The sequence below is a fragment of the Marmota flaviventris genome, chromosome 2 (genome assembly GCF_047511675.1).
Source record: "Marmota flaviventris isolate mMarFla1 chromosome 2, mMarFla1.hap1, whole genome shotgun sequence".
Taxonomy (NCBI): Eukaryota; Metazoa; Chordata; class Mammalia; order Rodentia; family Sciuridae; genus Marmota; species Marmota flaviventris.
This window is the reverse complement of record NC_092499.1, coordinates 96,651,903-96,670,322: the sequence shown is the minus strand read 5'-3', so window position 1 is coordinate 96,670,322 and position 18,420 is coordinate 96,651,903. Positions and strand designations below refer to the sequence as shown.

At 36.8% G+C, this 18,420-nt stretch overlaps 1 protein-coding gene across 8 annotated transcripts in view; it reads left to right on the top strand.

The window, feature by feature from the left end:
• The first annotated feature begins 4,111 nt into the window (after window positions 1–4,111).
• The window catches only part of Cep152 (centrosomal protein 152), an 80,542-nt gene continuing 66,233 nt past the window's right edge, over window positions 4,112–18,420 (top strand). For 5 of the 8 annotated variants that reach the window (XM_071608233.1, XM_071608231.1, XM_071608230.1 and 2 more), the window contains exons 1-5: window positions 4,450–4,737; window positions 11,329–11,422; window positions 16,933–17,036; window positions 17,267–17,339; window positions 17,421–17,699. In XM_071608233.1, the coding sequence (XP_071464334.1) occupies window positions 11,336–11,422; window positions 16,933–17,036; window positions 17,267–17,339; window positions 17,421–17,699 (543 nt within the window). In that variant the 5' untranslated portion in view covers window positions 4,450–4,737; window positions 11,329–11,335. Of the gene's footprint in view, window positions 4,195–4,449; window positions 4,738–11,328; window positions 11,423–16,932; window positions 17,037–17,234; window positions 17,340–17,420; window positions 17,700–18,420 lie in introns of those variants that run through there. The other 3 variants (XM_071608228.1, XM_071608229.1, XM_071608232.1) reach the window with 3 other exon arrangements.

Below are 18,420 nucleotides of genomic sequence, written 5' to 3'. Positions count from 1 at the left end.
GCCAAAAAAGATAGTTAATAATTAAGAAGCTGTAATAATGGCTCTTAAAAACCATTACCTCCTGAAGAAAAGCACTATTAAAATCATTCTCCCAAAAGTGGGAATTCTGGCTATCCTCAAGTATGCATTAGCAGGAACTTTACAATGTTGTACATATAAATTATGAATAATCATTCTTGATATACCTGATAATAGTATACTCATTTAAATTTATGAATTCTAAACATTAACAAACCTTGATATCTTGTTTGGTGGATTCCTGGATGTGTGAAAAAATAAAAGCCTATAAGTTAGCAAGTTATTTTCTCATGATAACTGAAGAAATGACTTTGGCATTTGTGTCATTGAATGACCCATCAGAGAGATCCTTGTGGCCACTGTATTTGGGCTATGGAACACATTTGGTGAATCACTGGTCTAGACTTTCCAAGTATAATCTATCATTAAAAATGCATCTTAGTTATGACTGGCTATATACAAGGACTATATTGATTTTGTAGGGCTCTTATAATAAAGTATCACAAACTAATAATTTTATTCTCCCACATCTCTGGAAGGTAGAAATTTAAAATCAAGGTGTTGTAAGAGCCTACACTTTCTCCAGACTTTAGGGGAAAAAAATTCTTGCTTTTTTCCAGTATCTGGTGGCTCTGGTGTTCCTTGCCCATGGCAACATAACTCCAGTTCTGCCTCCATCTTAACATGGATCTCTTCTTCTTGTGTGTTTGTGTCCTCTCTCCTTCCAAGGACACCAGTCATTAGATTTAGGGGCTACTGTAATCCATTATCACCTGAAATCAACTAGTTAAATCTTTAAAGAACTTATTTCTAAATAAAGTTAGTCTTAGGTTCCAGGTAGACATGCATTTGGGGGAAATAGTATTGTCTCTACATGACCCAAGCCAGCTCAATTAGAAAGCCATTTTAATTTTAAGTTCAAGTATCTCTGAATCCAGGGAAAAGCTGAACTAGCAGGCTTCTGATAGTACAGGAATTAGGCAAATCCATGGCTTTCAGTGGTAGAAGTTCATGATCTTCAGTCTTGGCTGTGCCACCTGCATGACAAGGCTATAGAGGCAGCCTATTTCCCATGAAATACAAGTGTAATAAGAGACTGCTTCTCTTCTGGAAGGCTGCTACCTTACTTTTTCGTGAAGTCCTATTTCAGTTATCTGGTAAAGGAATTTGATTGGCTCAGATTGGGTCTGATTCTCACCCTTGATCTAATAAGGTATGGCCAGAGCTGGGGATGGTGTGTGTATAGGGATGGTGCTGAGGTCACAATGGTTGTGAGCATGGGAGATTCTAGAAAAATATGTCAATGTTAAGCCTCTAGAATAGTGCTTGGCACAAAGTAGATGCTCAAAAAGTATTGTTGAATGAATGGGCTACAAATAATGGTCTGATCTTCCTCAGTTCTTTCCAAGCACTCCTGTTTCTGTCTCTGGTGCTTCCTAGTTTTGTTCTGTTTGCATAAAACCACATCCTTTGCATAGACTTCTCCTTTGCCTTATTTCATAAGCTTCTGTTATCCTTGTCTTTCTCTGCCCACTGCTTCCAGAACACCTTAGTATTTAGGTTGTGGCAGTTGTACCTTCCTGGTTATTCCTTACTGCCTCAGACCCCAATGTGTGCTCTAATCCAATAAGTCATAGGATGTGGAAACAGAATAGAAAAAAAATCTTTAGGGTTTTTACATTTTAAAAGCTCTTTCACATAATTTCTCCTCATTGCATCTTTCCCATGATCCTGCAAAGCTGATATTATCATTCCTATTTTCAGATAAGTGTTCCAGGCTTCACAGTGCACTCACAATGCTAATCAACTTGCCTGCTAAGGTCTCTCCTCCTCTTCCTCCTGGAACCTTCCTTGATAGATCCTTAAATATTCACTTTCCCTCAGAATTATTGCCTGTTCTACTCCTATTAAAGTTAATGTTTTCCTTTTTCATTTTATCATTTGTCTTTCTAAGTGAGGATCTTGTTCCCCAAACAGTGTTGGTATCTTGAAGGTAGGGGTTCTGCCTTATACTTTATATTCAAGCACCTTATGGGGACTTAAACAGGATAGGCAGCCAAAGAAAATGTTATTAATTATCATATAATCACAAATTGTCTAAAATCCATTTTTAGAGGCAGAGAATTTTGATTTATTCTTTATTCTGTACCTTTTATCAATTGTGTGTTAATCTCACTAATATATTTTGTATATAGTGATAAGCTCTGGATTTAGAGATAAAGGACCTAGGTTCAAATTCTGTCTCCTATTAGCTGTATGGCCCCCTAATAAGTCACTTAATTTTTCAATGTAAGTTTCTTCAACTGTAAAGGGGATAATATTAAAATCATGAGCACCCAAATGAGATAACGCCTGTGAAAGGGCTTACAAAACTGTATGACTACGTAAGAAATTATAAACACTGCCTCCATATGTGCTATCACCCTTGCATATTTTATGCTTTTGTCTTTGTAAGAAGCAGCTATTTGTGTGCAGGGATCACTTAGCATTCTTGATTAAGCATTCTGTCTAACCCTGAGCACAGGACACAAGATACATTAGTTTACTAATGGACTTTGGTGGAAAAGTGCCGCAGTCTAGTTCTCATTAACAGATACCATGGCTCAGGTTCAACAAATGCCATTTACCTGGATGTCTTTTATTGGCTTTTTCTGGTCTATAAAGTCTTTATTTGTTCATTTATTAATTTATTCACTTAACACAATTTAACACAACTGTCTTGAGTGGCTGTCAGGGGTGGTAAAGCATGCTAATAGATGCCCAGGAAGCAGAGTAAATAAGTACCTCAAGAGATTCACGTTGTTCTGAGTGAAACACACACACACACACACACACACACAAACACACACACAAACTGATTGTAATAGAGGCATGGTATCTCATGAAAGGATGAGTTGACTCTGGATGGTTGGGCTTATCGGTTGCCCACCCATCGACACTGTGTACAGGGGTGGGAGAGATAATTTCTTCCAAGCGAAGGTAATGAAAGTCTTCAGAGGAGGTATTCACTCTCTTGGAGACAAATAGATGGATAAGCAAGGTAGGGCAAGGCAAATGAAAGAAACAGTTTGAGCAAAACAAAAGCACTCTGGGAACTATTGGTAGCTCAGCTTGTGATTTTATGCATTCTGTTACTATGGAGTAAATAACCATTTTGTGCCAGACCTTATGCTAGTTGATGAAGTTTCAGGGGTCATTGTAGGCATCAAAGGGTTTGAGTGGTGAGGTGGTAAAGGAAAACCAGCCATTTTATTCCATACATATTGGAGAGGGTTAAAAGTATATGTGAATCTGCTGTCACTGACTCTTGTATTCACTGGAACTCTTCTAACCAGAGAAGGCAGATAACAGTATCAGGCTTTACTGAATACTTGGAGGTGCTGTCTTAAAGGATCGGTTAACAAATATTTAAATGACGACAACATTCACACCCAAGGGAATTCAAGTACATAGTGAACAAATATGGGAAAATGTGCCATATTACCAGTAATTAATGAAACACAGATTTTAACAAGGCAGGAATTTCTAAGCTAGAAGACAAAGTAAAACAACAAAGGCCGGTGATAGCACCTTAGAGGACAAAAGAGTGAAATGCAAAAACTTTTAAGGCAAGAAGAGTTTGGTGGGGAAAACAGGGACTCTATGTGCAGCAGCGGGGTCACTGGGCTGTAGGAGTGGAAAGAACGCGAAACACAAGAAGCCGTCCCACTACCCCCCGCCCCCGCCTCCCCCCCCCCGCGGCGGCCTCCCCCCACCCCCGCCCCCCCACTTCAGTACCCTTGGGCACCAAAAGTGAGAGTCGGCTCAGGGAGCCAGTGGATCCGAAAGACTCAGGCTGGGCGCTCTGGCGTCTCTAGGCAACGGATAAGCCCACCCATCCAGAGTCAACGCTTTGGTAATTGGCTCATTAATTAACCAATAGAAGCACAGGGGGAACTTCCCGCCACCTCTGGCGCCCGCTTCAAACAGCCATGCTCTTGCAACTGCAGGGGGACCTCTCAACCAAGCTTGAGGAAGGCGGAGACCTCCGCCTCCTCGCCCGGCCCCGAACCTGCCGGGCCCCGCCCACCAGGCGAAATTCTAGCGGGTGATTGAAGGAGGCGGCTGCTCTTCAAGAACCTCCGGGCTCCGTGGGTTTGTTTGTGACTAGGAAGGAGCCCGCGGATTAGAATCAAGGTAAGGGGGTTTGCTAGAAGTTGGTCTTCGGCAGGGGCTAGAGTTCCCCCGCGGTGACAGCGTCTGTGGCCTCCGGTGAATTTTGCTTCGCAACCGAGCTTGGGGTTTGGTTTGGAGGGGTTGCGGGGTTCTTGGGATTTGGTTAAAGCTTCCCGCCGGGCTGACCTGCCCCCTCCCCAAATCGTGCAGTGGTGGCCTGCCCTCGGGTTACGGGGGTTCAGCTTTTGACTTTTAAGTGTCATTGAGACCTCTTCAGTCTCCCAAGATCCTACTTAGAAGTGACATCTGGGAAGCTCTCCTCGTCTCCTTTCCAGGCTGCTGGAGTCGCCTGGAGACTCTTCCCTGAGGACCCCCACCGGTGGTCACCTTGGTGCCCCGCCTGGCTCACAGTGGGTGCTCTGTGCACGTGTGTTGACCGAGTACAAGTGACGCTGGCACCCAAAGCTAGCAACCTAGGCTTCCTGGGATCCGTCCGTGCAGCTTTTGATCTCGTGGTACCTACCTGTTTGATGTCCGGTGGCTGACGCCCAACCGAGTTCTTTGGTAAGGTCATTCATTTATGCAAGGCCATGCATTTATGTATTAATTCAGCCTGTGGGTGCCTTCTGTGCATTAGGATCACTCTCTTCTTCCTCTGCTTATCTCGAATTGATGTGTCCAAGCTGCTGTCATTAGTACTGAACACAATGTTGAAAACAGATATTGTCATCACTTATTCATTTTGTTTTTCCTACCATGTCCTTTGTAAACTTGAACAATGCTTGGTAAATTGTTGAATGAAGAGGCCTTTATAGCCAGGTGTTGCAGGTCTACAGCAGGCTAGTGTACTCTGGCTATTTCCATTCTAGAAGGGAAGTTAGCAGGTAAGCAAGGAAGTAGAATTTTCTAATTTCCAGGGCAACTCTTATAACCAGTTCTGGGGCACCTAACCCTTTCTATCTTGTACTCAAGAACTGGAGTTTGATTTAAGCTGATTTTCACCATATACATCTATGATACCAGGCAGTTTACAGATGATTACATTCAACTGATAAGAGAGGCTGAAGGTGAAGCCATAAGAAAAGTATCAGAAATGCTGTCTGAAAGTGCAAAGAAGTGACTAATTTCATGGGGTAGTGGTGGTAAGATTTGGGAAGACATCTGGCAGAGGGTGTTATTTTCATCCCAGAGGAGGTTGTATTATTGTAATATGCAGGTTGTACATTCACCTTTTCTTAGAATACTGTTTTTACCCTCATTTCATTAATGAAGGAATGGTGGCAGTTTAAGATTGCACAGCTGATAAATAGAAGAGCCAAAATTGAGCCCAGGTTGTCTGAATGGGTTCCCTCATTCTTCAGCCACTTACACCATATTGTGTCCTTTGAGATCTATTTCTGATCTAAAGCCTGTTTTTTCTGTAAAACCTCCTTAAGCCTTCCTTTGTTAGACATGTTAATTTGTGCTTTGTATTTTCCCCTTTGATAGAATTTATTACAATGTATCATTGTAATTGTTAGTTGCAGCATTGTCTCCCTAAGAGAGCGAGCTCCCCTTGACTGGTAGGTGCCATATCTTAGGTGCATATAGGATATATTCTGGCACACAGTAATGTTCAATAAAATTTTATTAAAATAATGAATTCCAATAGGTAACATGCATATATTCTATTAATTTAGCAAACATTTGTGTGCCTACTATGACCAAGGAGCAGATACATTTAAAAAAATTTTTTTTTAAAATAGTTTTAAAGAGACAGAATGCCTTTGTTTATTTTTATGTGTGCAGAGGATCAACCCCCATGCTAGGCAAGCACTCTGCCACTGAGCTACAGCTGCAACCTGGCAGATATATTTTAATTCTGCATTTAGGGTGCTTAGTTTGTTCAATGAGGTAAAAAAAAAAAAAATGTACTTTTGCTTTGTAACCTTTAGCCCAACTAAACACATACTGTTTTTCTTGTTGCAAGGAGGGCAAAGAAAATATAACCAGGGACAACAAAGTGAGTGTTCGATTAGATAACTCTGTCAGAGAACTGTCTAACCTAAGAACAGAACAGATATTCATTTTATATATCTTGTTAATGGATTCTCTATTTTAGGATGAGAATCTTACCTAGATTACGATATTTTTTAAAAAGCATATGTGTACTTCTTCATGTTGATTTTTTAAAATGGTCTGTCTTTTGAGTCAATAAATATAGCAATATTTTTTATTTTTACTAGTGGTATAGTATTGCCAAATTAATTCAAAAGTAATTTTTTATTAGGGCAATACTTTTGTAAATGTTCATTTAAAATATATTAATTGATAATTTTCAAAATGGTTTTAGCAGTTTATATTTTTGCCAGCAATTTATGAGCCATACACAATAGCCAATACTAGGGGTTACACAGTTTGAGATTTTTTTCAATACAGTGATTGAAAATGGCATTTTGTTGATTAAATGACACTTCTTTGAATTCTTCATGAGTTCAGCATTTTTTCCAAATTGACTAAGCACTAACATGTTATTTACATCATGTCACTGCCCATTTTAAAATTGAGTTGTCTTTTTCTCATTTTCTTGCAAAAATGATCTGTAAGACCTTGTTTTGCAAATATTTTTCTCATAATTTTTTTCTGACTTTGTTAGTATTGCATTTTTTTGATACTTAATATTTATTAATTATATCTTTTGCTTTATACTCATTCTGTGGTTAGGTTTTCAATCAGTTTTTTTCCTTATGGTTTCTGGATTTACTATCATGCTAAGAGTATGTGTGTGTATTTAATATAGTCTTTTATTCTGGATATTATAGTAAAGTCTCTGATAGTGGTTATAGTGATGATTAAAGTGTCAAAGAAAAACATTAGCTTTTACTTTTAAATTTCAGTTATTTCAGTAAAAATACTAATTTCCTTTTAGTCTTTTTTTAAAACCTCATTAAGTTGATCAGATTTCTCTTTATGCCAAAAATTGTCTCTTAAGGTCTCTGATAGTTTGCACTTTTTTTTTTTTTGTTTTGTTTTTTTTAGTCTTAAAGTTATTTTTTATTGTTGGCTGTTCAAAACATTACATAGTTCTTGATATATCATATTTCACAATTTGATTCAAGTGGGTTATGAGCTCCCATTTTTACCCCATATACAGATTGCAGAATCACATCAGTTACACATCCATTGATTTACATATTGCCATACTAGTGTCTGTTGTATTCTGCTGCCTTTCCTATCCTCTACTATCCCCCCTCCCCTCCCCTCCCCTCCCCTCTTCTCTCTCTGTCCCCTCTACTGACATTCGTTTGTCCCCCTTGTATTATTTTTCCCCTTCCCCTCACTTCCTCTTGTATGTACTTTTGAATAACTCTGAGGGTCTCCTTCCATTTCCATGCATTTTCCCTTCTCTCTCCCTTTCCCTCCCACCTCTCATCCCTGTTTAATGTTAATCTTCTTCTCATGCTCTTCGACCCTACTCTGTTCTTAGTTACTCTCCTTATATCAAAGAAGACATTTGGCATTTGTTTTTTAGGGATTGGCTAGCTTCACTTAGCATAATCTGCTCTAATGCCATCCATTTCCCTGTAAATTCTATGATTTTGTCATTTTTTAATGCAGAGTAATACTCCATTGTGTATAAATGCCACATTTTTTTTATCCATTCATCCATTGAAGGGCATCTAGGTTGGTTCCACAGTCTTGCTATTGTGAATTGTGCTGCTATGAACATCGATGTCGCAGTGTCCCTGTAGCATGCTCTTTTTAGGTCTTTAGGGAATAGACCGAGAAGAGGAATAGCTGGGTCAAATGGTGGTTCCATTCCCAGCTTTCCAAGAAATCTCCATACTGCTTTCCAAATTGGCTGCACCAATTTGCAGTCCCACCAGCAATGTACAAGTGTACCCTTTTCCCCACATCCTCGCCAGCACTTGTTGTTGTTTGACTTCATAATGGCTGCCAATCTAACTGGAGTGAGATGGTATCTTAAGGTGGTTTTGATTTGCATTTCTCTGACTGCTAGAGATGGTGAGCATTTTTTCATGTACTTGTTGATTGATTGTATGTCCTCCTCTGAGAAGTGTCTGTTCAGGTCCTTGGCCCATTTGTTGATTGGGTTGTTTGTTCTCTTATTGTCTAATTTTTTGAGTTCTTTGTATACTCTGGATATTAGGGCTCTATCTGAAGTGTGAGGAGTAAAGATTTGTTCCCAGGATGTAGGCTCTCTATTTACCTCTCTTATTGTTTCTTTTGCTGAGAAAAAACTTTTTAGTTTGAGTAAGTCCCATTTGTTGATTCTAGTTATTAACTTTTGTGCTATGGGTGTCCTATTGAGGAATTTGGAGCCCGACCCCACAGTATGTAGATCGTAGCCAACTTTTTCTTCTATCAGACGGCGTGTCTCTGATTTGATATCAAGCTCCTTGATCCATTTTGAATTAACTTTTGTGCATGGCGAGAGAAAGGGATTCAGTTTCATTTTGTTGCATATGGATTTCCAGTTTTCCCAGCACCATTTGTTGAAGATGCTATCCTTCCTCCATTGCATGCTTTTAGACCCTTTATCAAATATAAGGTAGTTGTAGTTTTGTGGATTGGTTTCTGTGTCCTCTATTCTGTACCATTGGTCCACCCGCCTGTTTTGGTACCAGTACCATGCTGTTTTTGTTGATAGTTTGCACTTTTTAGAAGGAAATCTTATTTATACCTTTTCTTCCCCAGTGGGGGAGATTTGGTCTTTTCAGATACTAATGACATGGTTTAGATTTAAAATGTCATTTTAAGAAAATGCAGTTTTGTCTTTTATTCTCTTCACTTAAAAACACATTGTGGAATTAATCTATTTCCTGAGAAAAAGTAGTTCAGTATTTAATATTGTTCCTTTATTTAACAATAGGCTCTTGTAACCTTCAAAGTTCCTTTTCAATATTCAACTTCAATTAATGACCAATTAATAAAGGTTGGGGGAAAACCCCTCTCTTCTTTTTCTAATATAGGAGAAATTAATCCAAATTTTATATTCTGGGTTGTACTTGTAGTTAAATGAAAGAAGAGGCAGGGAATATAGTAAGCAGAATTTAGAAGCAGCAAGGATTCATGGTTATCTTTAAGGGCCAGCTTAATCTGATCTCTTTATGGTGATAGAGTTTACCTGGGCTGGGATTTTAATTATCTGTATATACTATAGTCTTGATATCTACTTGCAGAGTGAAATAAATCGTAGAAACAGGAGATTATGTGTTTTCCTCTCACCCTTTCAACTACATTGTAGGCTTGTTACCATATCCAGATCTTAATCTTAGGCTGGTACATAAGAGAATTCTTGTAGGTGCTAAATGAAGACAAGGATTTAGATTCCTCAAGCATATAGTTTTCCTCTTAGTGAAAGAGTGCTTATATGTTCCTTCTCCCTCTAGTACTGGCACAAGAGTAGAAAAGAGTAAGTATGGCTGGCCTAAGGAGCAGATGCTGGGAAGGTTAAACTTGACATGAAAAGTTCAAGTTGATAAAAGTTGATTAAAAAGGATTTGGATGCAGATACCAAGAGAAGAAAGAATGAGAAGGTGGGGTGGAAATTAGAGGCTGGCCAAAAAACATCAGTCCTTGAAATAAACAACAATAACAAATAGGTATATGGGAATTTTCAGTGTAGAAATTCATATTTGTGTTAATGCCATATTCTGAAGTGCACATTTTAATTTCACATTTTAATATCCACAAAGTATCATGTGTCATAATTTAATTGACTGCTTTTTTTTAATGGTACAAATGGAATTATCATCATATAATCAAGCGTACCTTAGGTTTAATGAAATGGGATATCTTTTGGTGTTGGACTGTTGTGATATAATTCTCAACTCTTAACACAGGGAGTTAAATATTTTTTCTTACTTAAATTTTTTCTTTTTTTCCTTCCTTCCTTCCTTCCTTCCTTCCTTCCTTCCTGGGGATTGAACCTAGGGCTTTGCCCATGCTAGGCTAGTGCTCTGTCCCTGAGCTATATTCCCAGTGACTTTTCATTTATTTTGACAGAGTCTTACTAAGTTGTCCAGGTTTGTCTTGAACTTGAGATTCTCCTGCCTCAGCATCCTGAGTAGCTGCGATTACAGGCTTGTACTACCACACCAAGCTAAGGAAGATAAATTCTGCATAGAAAATGCATTTCGATTGCTGGGTCTCTGTGCTTTTTATTTGAATTCCAGTTTAATGGTAGTTTAGAGCCTGAAGGGTGTAGTGAGTGAGTTGTGGCTCAGACTCACATCAAAGTGCATTTCATTGGCATGAAGAGCACTGGACTGAGTGGTGGACCATATTAGGCCAGGTAATGGATGATACCTGGTTACTTTTTTTGGTCAGAATTGTTCAGAGTTTTGAAATTCTGGGAATTCTAGATATAGTGTCAGGATCCCTAAGTGTAATTTAATAATCAACAGTCTTTCTAAGTGTGAGTAGTCAAAAATGCATCTCCAGTTGTTTCTTCTGCCACACAATAGTGACTGTTCCTCAGGGAGCTTTTGCTGTTGCTTTTGGAATTGGAACCTCACAATGGCATAGCTTCTGGTTTCCCATCTATCTTTCCTTAGTATTTTGCTGGAACCTGATTGTATCAAGTTTGCAAGCAGAACATTTAACACTTAGATTTCTGTTGTGTACTCTATAATGTTAGCAGATTGTAGTGGTTTCTGGGTAGCAATATTAACTCAGGATTTAGGAACTCACTTTTTGTAAAGTATGAAATTTGGATTTGTGTTGTTCAAAGAATGAAGAAAATTACTCCCTGTGCCATACATCAACTTGAAAGTTTTGTTTGAACTTGTTAATAAGATTTTTGTGTTTGGTACTCTTCTATTTCATTATCATTATTTTACTTTTTTGCTCAAGCAAAAATTCTGTGTTAAATTATACTTTCCAGGCCATTAGAAAAAAATTATTTGTACTTTTATTACCTATTTTCATTTAAAATTTTTTGAATTGCTGCATGCAGATATTTTCTATGGATCAGAATTAATTTGTAAGAGCCCTGTTTATATTTGTAATACTGTTTATCATACATGAGTTACACATTTTTTTCCCAACCTGTTGTCTTTTGACCTGGGGTATGGCAGTTTTGTTATGTAGTTTTGTTCTGGGGAGATTTTATTGGCTATTTAGAAATCAAACATCTTCCCCTTCCCATAGGAGGACCATGTCATTAGACTTTGGCAGTGTGGCACTACCGCCACAAAATGAAGAGGAAGAATATGACAAAGAAGATTATGAAAGGGAAAAAGAGGTGAGTTACTCAAAAAAAGGACCCTAGGCCCAATCTTTAACAATTTGTACTTAATGATAAAAATTATATCATCTTGTGTCATTTTGAAGGGATTTATAATTCTTAAAAACAAAAACACAACAATACAACAAAATCCTAACACCTGAAGGCTACTTGGACCTGAGAAGGTAGATGAGTGGAATGCTTCTTTCTTTGAGAGAAGAATAAAACACAACTTAGTGTTGCCATCAGATAAATAGTTCAGTTCTTTAAGAATTTTTGTTTAGGAGACAATGACTGGCTGTGGAAGGAGAGGCCAAGTTTCTGTCTTGGAACAGAAAATGGAGTCTTCAGGATGTTTACAGATGAGTGGCAGACAGTAAACAACTGAATAAAGTAATTTGAGTAAGTGCTGGTATATCACTGGTTACTCAGTGAATAGGCCATTCTCAAATTCCAATCTCCATATCATCCTGATAGCTGTACAATTATGATCTTGCTTTTGCCAATTCTGTTCCATCCATTGTTTGCATTGAAGATCAGTTGGAGAAAGTGCATTTAGTCTTCAGAAAAGGAAAGGACTTCCTAAATAAGTGACTTAATAGTCAGAGGACATTTACAGCAAATGGAATCTCAAACCACAGACTACAATGAATAGACTCATATTTCAGACAAAAGCCTTCAATCATTTTATAGAAAAGTAAGGCACTATAATAATTTTTAAATTGCTGTACCTATGGTATACTGGTATATATGGCAACATGGTATCTATCATGCCAGTATTCATATCAATTAATTATTGCACATTATTCATATTCCTCACAACTTACTGGAGCATAATTTCTTGGTGTACCATTTGAGAGCTACTGTTGTAGTTGTCCTTGCTACTCAGTAGACCTCATTCAGAATATTTTAGGCAAATGTTTACAAGTAAAATATATAAAGCTGGGCCACAAAAGAAGAATTCAAAAGCTCTTTTATTAACTCGTCCATAATGTAACAATGTGGCTTTACAAAATGCTTTTCACCTAAAGTTGCCTACAGTGTGATTTCACAGTTATTACAGATATGCTTGTGGTTATGCTTGAGATAAGAATGGTTGTTATAAGCATCTATTGATAAAGCCACAGCTTAAGGTAGATTGTCATTTGGGATTGTCACAGTCTGTTGAAGTATACATGTATTTTCTGTAATGTCACTAGAAGTAGCTCTGTGATAATTGTTTGTTCCAGATAGTACAATTATGTATGTATGTACATATATATTCTGGAACTGGTAGTTTGGGGCAGAAATAACTTAGTAATCTGTGCTGTCAAGATAAATGCTCATGATGGCTCATTTAATGATGATATTTATATATTTGAAAGTGATCTTGGTAAAAAGGGAGGTGATTTAAGTAGCAGATAGCAGTCAGAACCTTGAACCTGGTAATGCTGCTGTGGGTCCTCTTAGTTTTATATTGGTACTTCTCTTCTAATAGAATAATAAAGTTTCATTGAGCCTTAGAATTGTGTATTTTAGAGGTAGATTTTCTAATCAGTACCTTTTCCACATTTTAACTGCCTTGCTTTGATGTAGTTATAGAAACATTTTTTTATTTTGTTTCCACTAGAGGGGGCTAGTGTTTATTTACATTCCATATTATTTGATTTATTTAGTGAGATTTTCTTGTCATTCCCCAGATAGTTCAAGAAGCAAATGGTTGTGTCTTGATATTATATATATTTTTAATCCATTTCTTATACCTTATCTGGATTATGTCTTGTGAGTTTTTCCCAATGCTATACAGGTATCTTTAAAGGAATATTGAATGATCACTGTCTGGGTTGAAACTTAATTGTATACAAACAGGTAGAAATAGTGTCATCCAGTAACCAACTTCATGTCATATTGAAGAAGAGGACAGTGGAAATGGGGAGATTCAGACTCTAGGTTCCAGCTCTGCACTTGACCTGTGTTTCCCTGGCTTGCCCTTCATGTTTTCTGGACCTTGGTTTGCTTGCCTTTAAAATGAAAAACTTGACATGGAGGAACTCCAGTGATTGCTCTTGGCCTACAATACTATTATGCACCATTTATAGTGTGGCTCATACTTGTCTAATAAATGTTTCTCTTTCAGATATACAGCAACCTAGACCAGGTCTCCCCTATTTACACTATGGAATTTAGTTTAGCTGATGAAATGCTTCCCCCACACCTTGCATCTGAACATAGCATAATTCATAAACTAAAGGTATAGCTGCCAAGTTATTCTGGTCCTTTATCATTCCCATATTGGACCTTTTCAAAGTATGTTTTAAACTTGGTTCTTTGATTAAAATAGATTCTGCTTAGTGTGTATCCATGAAAGCCTTATTTTATAATTCATTTAAAAAAATACCAGAATCTCTTCAGAAGTGCACTTGCCAGGTTGCCTGCTCCAAGGGTAGATGACTGTTGGTTACTCCATTTGTTGTTTTTCTCTTGGGAGAAAATGTATTGTATGGTTTGTCATCTGAGAACTTCTGTTTTCATGAATACCAGGGGATTATAGGCTCTGAAGACAGTCTGTTTAGTCAATTTAAGTGGAAAATCCTAACAAAGGGCTGACATATTGTCTGTTTTACATTCACTCCTGAACAGAAGTTGTTGATGAAATTCTTTGAGTTAAATGCCCTCTTTTTCTTTTTAGGAAATAAACATGAAGTAATAAAGGAAGAGGAGTTTATAGAATGATTTAGAATGTGTTTTAGTAGAAGCTTTAACAATAACATATTCTCTTTTTTCTAGGGGAGGTATCTCTTAAATTACTAAACTCAGTCGATAGACAATAATATCCCACTGAGAAGATTGCTACTTGCAGTCAAAAAAACAGTCTGTTGAATTCGAAATTAATGAGGGATTAAATCTTGTCATTTATAAGGATTATTAATTTTGTCCTTCAGTATGTATTTGGAAGGTGGCAGATCTAAATGAGGAAAATTTAGTTTCTAAAATTCTCTATTTATTATCATGGATAGGTCAATATGGCAATTTTGTGTTTGGTGGCACAAGGTTTAATGACCAAAAGCAAAATCTATTTGACAGTAGATAGGAGGAGGGCACACTTTGATCCTGAGCAATGGAGATGTTGAGGGTGGGATTTTGTTCCTGAATGACTTTATTAGAAGGACTTCATCTCATTTCATTTCTCTCTGTCCTGAAAGTTATAGAAGCTAAGGAGGAGGATCCAGCCAAACCAAAGAACTTGATGGAGAAATTTTTTGAAGATGAACTAAACTGTTTAAAAATGTTAGCATATATGTAAAAATATAAGACTCTAGATACTACAGGGATGAGTTTTGTTTTTTCAAATAGCTTTAATTATTATTTATTTATTGTTAAGTGGTGCTGAGGATTGAACCCAGCGCCTCACGCTTGCTAGGCAAGCTCTCTATCACTAAGCCAGAACCCCAGCCCCGAGGGCTGAGTTTTCTAGTTAGCAAGTTAATCTACAGATCCAGAAGCATTTTGATCAGCTGATTTCTCACACTCAACTTAATTTTCTTCCATGGATGCCAATTTTGTGATATCACAAAGAAAGCAACAGTAACTGCTTAATTATTATGTAGCTATTTCTGTCTTTGTGAGGCAGGGGGAAATGAATGGTTCCAATGTCTTTGGCAAGGTTCCCCTGAATTATAAGGCCATGTACTTGCACCTCACTAAAGGTTTAGAAGAAAATATTCTTTCTGTTCAGGAATCCTTACTTGATGTAAGTATGAAAGATTGATTTTATTGTTATGTTCTCTTGTGTAACATGTGAGGTAGTGTTTTTCCATAAAGTAGTGATGCTTAGTTCGGACAGAACAGGTTGAGCTACTTTTGAAAGACATCATAGATATTTATTTTTTCCCTAGTACATTGTCTTGTTAGCATGGTTTTGCTACCTTTCACTTGAGGCAAGTAATATTCTTATATATTGATGTATTTTATTTGTAGTGTGTTGTTTTTTATTCTTTATAATTTTTGATCAACTCTGATGTGTCTATCACTAAAGTGGCAAACTGATTTTCAACTACCCTGCATGAACAGATAGGCAAGGATTTGGTCGTTACTATTAGTATTAAGCAGATTTAAAGGTGAAGACAACTTTTCATTGAAATGCATTTTTCTTTTGTTTCATCTTTAACCAATCAAATTCACTGAGAAAACTTTTTTTTTTTTTTAATCCAGGAATATCAGAAATATACGTGGAAATAAGAAAGTATCTACTTCACATACTCCATTCTCATTTCCAAATTTTATTTCACCACAACCTAACAATTTGGGACATTCTTTTCAGAACTTTTCTAAGAATATATTTATTTTCGTTTTTACCGAATGTTTTAAGAAAGTTTGTAAAAAAAAATTCTAAGCCCAATACTCAGATATGAACTGCAGCTACGTTCCATTTCTTTTATACTAGTGACAGAGAAAGTGGAAAACAAAAGCAAAAAAGAAACAAAAACCTGCCATAAACCAAAGAACATCTCATTTTTTCTCCAAGGTTTTACAGAGTATTTAATGTCTTTAAAAATCACTCATTACATAATTTTATGGGATTGAATTATGCACTTTGGAGAGGGACTTAGTCAACTTGTTAACTGGTGCTTAATTTCTTAAAGAGAAGTCATTATAAGCAGTCCCCTTACAAACTGTTTAGTAACATAATATTTGAATCTTCTAATTGTTACAAATTTTAAGACACTGTGTTGGGACATGAAGAAAGACAATTACCCATCTTGAAATTCGACAAATTTTTCTTTTTATCACAATTTATCTCGAAACTTGAATGGATCTATTTTATCTCTCTAGTTCATGTAGGCAGAATGTTAAGAAGAAGATTTTCCTAGAATAAAATTGGAAAGCAAAGTCAGATTATTTTATGTTGGTATTCTGCTTTTGAGAATGCTATTGCAGAAAGTCCGAATCTTTTGGCCCTCTTTTTACTCAAATGTCTTATTATAGTCCAGAGTATTGTATATCTTTTCATTACTGGAATTATATAACTGACTACTAATTAATTACTCCCAACAGGGTTTCTCTCACATTGTGGGAGCTTATGGACTTTTAGGCCACCTGCTGCTGCCTGCTATTCTTACCACCTAGGCAAAGTGCATCTGGCAACTCAGATTCCCTGTGGGATGTCTGATTATCAAGTCCCCAAGGTCTAATAAGGGGCAAAACAGGACTCTGCAATGCAAGTCTTCCCTTTGACAACATAATATAATGATTGTACCATTTTTATGACTTGCTATACTACTATAAAAAAGTTTTTCAATTCTGCTGTAATGTGTGTGTTTTTAAATCTAAGACCTTTGTAGAAAAAAGTAAAGCCTTCTAACATAAATCCTGATATTATGCATTCCTTTTTCCTTAAGTGAGATGATGAACATAATTCATGTGGAATTTAAGAAATTAGTTAAATGGAAGAATTAAACTTCCATGGCTTGTCACTTGCTGTTCCAAGGCAGCTTTGGTTGGCATCTTGGGTTTAGTCAGTGATACTGATGTGGACTTTTCTGACTCAGTTGCAGCAATTGCTCACCGACCTTCCTCATGATATGCTGGATGATGAGCTCTCCTCCTCTGAACTTCACTTCTCAGACTGTAGTATGGACGGCACAGAGGAAGAGTAAGGACCTAAAATCACGAGATTTTCCTTGCATGTTGCATTTTATGTATTTTTTTTTTTTTTGGTTCTTGCTGGTAATAATAATGTAAGCAATTGTAAAAATTGTTGACTTAATTCTTAAATTAAGTAAAAATTGAAGGGGAAAAACAAATATAAGAATCTTTGGGTTCTCTGTGTTTATATCTAAATAAATGATAGGCTTTAAATCTAGAGTATTGATTTTTCTCAAGACTGCATCCTTCTGAGCAATTGGAGATGAACTGGAACAAGCATCAAATTCTGCCCAAATCTCAAAGTATAAATGTAAGTATCTGGTGTGATCATGACTGTGAATGAGGGTGGGAATAGATTTTAGTGCTTTTATTTTACTCTGTCATCTAATAGCACTATAATGAAATTCAGGGCTTATATATTGGAGAAAAAAGTGGCAATGGCTGGGAAGAGAATCAAAATAAAACTGAAGACCGACATCCTGAGTACCATCCCAAAGAAGATGGAGATGAAGGTGGGAGTGGCTATAGTCCTCCAAGCAAAAATGAACAGACTGATTTGTATTGCCTTCCTGAAAACTTCAGGCCTTATACCAGTGGTCAGAAGCAGGAATTTAATAACCAACCAACCAGTGTAGTTAAATTTTCTGATCCTCAGAGGAACCATTTTCAGGTATTGTAAGAATTTGACTTTTAAGAATTTGTGTGTACATGCATTTGCATGATGTATGCATGTGTTTAAGAAATGCATGTAAATGCGATGGTAAGATGATTTATTTTAACTACAAGAATTTCTGAGGGTACAAATATTCAGCTGAATTAGTCATGCTATCTTCTGTTTACAATCAAATGTAATTATGATCTTAAATCAAAAGTTTAAAATAGAAGCTTTTTGGAAACAGTTATTTAAACATTAAAAGTGAAGTATGCTATAGAAATAACTGTCCTTCACTGCTGCTTCTGGCTCTGCTATTTCAGTGTGCTTCAGTTAAAAGTTATGTTTAGGTGTCTTGATAATAGGGTTTAAAGCAGTAATTTTATAGATTACAGCATTTGGTTTCCTCAATTTTCTTGCTTGCTACTCTTATAACAAATTTTAAGTCAAACACTTCAAAGCTAATGCCTGTTTTGTGTGGTGTTATAGTAGTAGACAGGATGAATTAACACACTTTGTTTTTACTGTGAGCAAGTTTAATGAAGTAAGACCTCAGGATATACAGTTAGTTGCTCTGCTTCATAGAATTTTCCAATGACAACAAATGCCTCACTTTGCCAGTTGCTATTCTGTGTCTCTCAATGACAGGATGATTTTTTTGGTCCAATTAAGGTGGCTATTTTTTCTCAATTCTGTTTCTGGACAATGTTACTCATTCTATAACTATTGAATATTTATT